The sequence below is a fragment of the Mandrillus leucophaeus genome, unplaced genomic scaffold, assembly GCF_000951045.1.
Source record: "Mandrillus leucophaeus isolate KB7577 unplaced genomic scaffold, Mleu.le_1.0 Scaffold274, whole genome shotgun sequence".
NCBI lineage: Eukaryota > Metazoa > Chordata > Mammalia > Primates > Cercopithecidae > Mandrillus > Mandrillus leucophaeus.
This window is the reverse complement of record NW_012102854.1, coordinates 542,772-547,084: the sequence shown is the minus strand read 5'-3', so window position 1 is coordinate 547,084 and position 4,313 is coordinate 542,772. Positions and strand designations below refer to the sequence as shown.

The 4,313-nt window shown below is 34.2% G+C and overlaps 1 protein-coding gene and 1 pseudogene across 4 annotated transcripts in view; both read right to left on the bottom strand.

Annotated features, from left to right (window-relative positions):
- LOC105543096 overlaps nucleotides 1-1,991 on the bottom strand; it is a 14,867-nt pseudogene extending 12,876 nt beyond the window's left edge.
- The window catches only part of ZNF260 (zinc finger protein 260), a 24,542-nt gene continuing 20,229 nt past the window's right edge, over nucleotides 1-4,313 (bottom strand). For 2 of the 4 annotated variants that reach the window (XM_011984788.1, XM_011984790.1), the window contains exon 3: nucleotides 1,012-4,068. In XM_011984788.1, the coding sequence (XP_011840178.1) occupies nucleotides 2,367-3,605 (1,239 nt within the window). In that variant the 5' untranslated portion in view covers nucleotides 3,606-4,068 and the 3' untranslated portion in view covers nucleotides 1,012-2,366. Of the gene's footprint in view, nucleotides 4,069-4,313 lie in introns of all 4 variants that reach the window. The other 2 variants (XM_011984791.1, XM_011984789.1) reach the window with 2 other exon arrangements.

Genomic DNA, 4,313 nt, shown 5'->3' with positions numbered 1-4,313 from the left:
AAAAAAAAAAAAAAATTATTAGTAGTTTTCTCTGTCAATTTATTGTGGAAGGAAATCAAGTAAACAGAAATTCTCAAAAAGATTTGCTTCAAATAAGAGAACACTGTGTAGGTGGAAGATCTCCTTTTTCAGCACTGTCTTCCCAAGGTAACAAGGGGGTTGGGATTGACTTGAGTGTGTCTGACATAACTGTGAAAGAAATTTAGTCTGCAAGTTAAAAGTGAAGCTGAAATCCAGGAGTTAATGTTTTACTCAATGGCTTATAAAAAAAAGTTAAGAGTGACACAGTTTTCTCATTTTAAAAGTGGCTAATTTATAATGCTAATACGGGTTTATGCAGAGTATTAAAATTTCTGATAAATGTTTTAGTAAAAACTAATTCTCTCCATGTCTGTGCATATATTATTTAATAATATGATCCTTAAATGTATGTGATCAACCTGTGGCAAATCATAACCTCCAAGACTATATACAGATTAGAACTACATACAGATTATGTAAAGATTACTCTTGTAACACAAGTTAGTTTAATTGCATTTAAGTTGCCACCCCAACCTAACTTAATAATGTTTCATATGAAAAATTATTTCATATGATTTTAGAAATATCTTCTATAGAATATTAGTATCTGACTAGGAATGTAAGTCCATTTATAATGTTTCATGTATAGCTTCCTCACTCCTCTCTGGACTTTTTAAGTTTCAGAAGTTTAAGGAAATAAATAGCACGAATGATAGAATGAACACAAATATTACCACCACCCAGAATTAACATTTTGTTAGTTTACTTAGAATGTTTATGTCTTTTTAATAAGAAATAGATACAAAATTGAAGTATCCTTTAACTACCATGCTTGGTAACATTTCCCTTCCACCTCCTTTCTTCCTAGAGGTAACCACTCCACTTTTGGGAATTGAGTACGTACATATCCTTTCAATCCATTCTTTAGTTTTACATAATTTATCTATAACCATGCTTAGTACTAGCGCTGGTTAGTGTTGATTTTATTCAAATTCACAGAAGCATCATTACAGTATGTTCATCATTTTTCTTCACTTGAATGTTTTTTTTTAATCTTTCTGTTAATATATAGACTTAATTTGTCACTTAACTGCTAGAGAGTATTCTACTATGTTACTATGTCACATTTTATTCATCTATTTCACAAGAGACAGGCATTTGTTTCCCAATTTCTGGCTACTATAACTCATGATGCAATGAATTATACAGCTACAGACCAGTATGTGACTCCCTGTGTTCATGTGTTTCTTGGGTATATGCATATATATAGTAGTTCCCCCTTATCCACAGCTTTGCTTTCCATGGTTTCAGTTACCTGTGGTCACCACAGTTCATAAACAGTTGAGAATAGTACAATAAGGTATTCTGAGAAAGATCATATTCACATAACTTTTATGATTACAGCATAGTGTTATAATTGTTCCATTATATTTATTATTGTTTTAAATCTCTTGCTGTGTCTAATGTGTAAAGTAAATTTTATCATAGGTATGTATATGTAAGAAAAAAACATAGACATAGAGTTTGGTCCTATCTGGGTTTCAGGTATCCACTGGGGTTCTTAGAGTCCATCCCTTGCAGAAAATAGGGGACTACCATACTCAAGAGTGGAACTACCAGGTATTCTGGAATGTTTTAGAAATTCTTTCCTGCCCTAGGGTTTTAAAAATATTTTCTTATAAAACTATTATATTATTAAGTATTGCTTTTTGCATTTTAGTCTTCAGTACTTTCAGAATTCATAAGAAAAATATTTTAACGTATGATGATGGGAAAGATCTATTATTTTTCCATATGAAGAGTCAATTACTTTTTAAATAATCCATGATTTCCTCACCAATTTGGGATACCGCCTCTATCAATTACCAATTCCCCATATATTCATGCATGTATTTCTGAATTCAATATTCTGTCTCAGTTTGACTGCTTCAACAACACATACTTTTGATGATTCTAGTTTTACAAGTCATATACGTAGCAAAACATATCACAAAAATGATAATTTTGTCTCTTAATTTCAAAACCTTATACGTCTCCTATCTATTTCTTAATGCATCTGGTAGGCCTTCCAGGAACACATTAAGTAGTGTCCATGACTAGATCCTAACTTTAATGAGAATACTCCTAGAAGTACAGCATCGATAATGCTTGTTGTGGGAGTTTTGGGGGTATGGGTTTTCTTTATACTATAATACTTATTAAACATCACAGTATTTAAGTTTTGAATTGCTGCTGAAGGACTTCCCACATTCATGTCACTTTAATGTAAAATGAATTTTCCAACACACTACTAAGTGTAAAATCTGCTGAATGTTTTGCTAAATCCAAGGCATTCATAGAGAACTTTAATGAGTATGAATTCTCTGGTGTCTAATGTGATGTGACTTTTGGCTGAAAGCTTTCCCACATTCACTACATTGATAAGGTTTTTCACCAGTATGGATTCTCATGTGCAGAGCAAGGGTTGAGAACTGAGAAAAGGCTTTCCCACATTCATTACAACCATAGGGTTTCTCACCTGTATGGCTTCTCATATGCACAGTGAGAGATGAGCTTTGACAGAAGGCTTTCCCACAGACCTTACACTCATAAGGCTTATCACCCGTATGAATTCTCACGTGTACAATAAGTGATGTGATTCGAGAGAAGGCTTTTCCACATTTATTACATTCATAGGGTTTCTCTCCTGTATGAATATTGTGATGTTTAATGAGGTATTGCTTCTGCCTGAAGATTGTTCCACATTCATTGCATTTGTAGGGTTTCTCTCCAATATGAATTTTCTCGTGCTCAGTGAGATTTGATTTGCCACTGAAGGCTTTCCCACATTCCTTACACGTATAAGGTTTCTCTCCTGTGTGACTTCTCTGGTGTCTAATGAGGCTTGACTTCTGAATGAAAGCTTTCCCACACCCTTTACATTCATAAGGTTTCTCTCCAGTGTGGATTCTCTGATGTATAATGAGGTTTTCCTTCTGGCTAAAAGCTTTTCCACACTCACTACATTTAAAGGGCTTCTTTCCAGTATGGATGTTCTGATGTTTAACGAGGTATTGCTTCTGGGTGAAGGCTCTTCCACACTGATTACATTCAAATGGTTTTTCTCCAGTATGAATTTTCTGATGCTCAGTGAGATACGCTTTGCCGTTAAAGGCTTTGCCACATTCCTTACATGCATAGGGTTTGGTTCCTGTATGATTTTTCTGGTGTCTGATGACGGTTGGCATCTGAATAGAAACTTTTTCACATTCATAAGGTTTCTCTCCGGTGTGATGTTTCTGATGAGAAAGGAAGTTTTCTTTCTGGCCGAAGGCTTTTCCACATTTATTACATTTATATGCCTTCTTTCCTGTGTGACTTCTAAGGTGTAGAGTAAGGGATGAGACTCGAGAGCACACTTTCCCACATTCAGTGCATTCATGAGATTTCTCTCCAGTATGCATGTTCTTATGCTCTAGGAGGTTTTGCTTCAGGCTAAAGGTTTTTCTACATTCATTACATTCATAAGATTCCTCTCCAGTATGAATTTGATCATGCTGAAGGAGATCTGATTCATGCTGAAGACTTTCCAACATGCCTATCATGCATGTGAATGTAATCAGGAGATTTCCCTAGTATCAAATAAGATGTAATAATGATGAAAGCTTTCCCGCATTCACTAAATTCTTAGGGTGTATTTTCAATACTAATTCTCGGGTATCTAATGAAGTTAAATTTATGATGGAAGACTTTTCTCACACTGATTACCCTGAGATGAGATGATTACAAAAAGGGATAAAATGTAACATTCTGTTTATATTCTTAATGGTTCTTATACAGCTTCTCTCATATTTAGGTATAAATTATTTATAAATTATGTTTCAAACTGTTTTAAACTGAGTCCCATACACAGAAGGGTAGTCTTGAAGAATCAATGACTGTGTTCAGAGGAAATACTTTGTTTCCTAAATTTTTCCTCAGTCTGTATTTTCACAGAGAAAGATGAGACTTAACTTACAAGTCTTTCAAGTTGCGTCTTTATCTGTTTATAAACTTCCCAGGCTTCTTCTAAAAGGAAGTACAAAAAAATCATCATTGAAAGAGAGTTCATAAAATATATAGTGCCTGGCACATAATAAATATCCAATACATTAGGTTATCATTATCATCAACGTAACATCACTAACACCTTTGAAGTTTCCCATTATTAATCTGATTTCAGAAATGTGTTATTGTAAAACAGATTTTTTTATTGAGATGGAATTTTGCTCTTGTTGCCCACGCTGGAGGGCAATGGCGTGACTTTGGCTCAC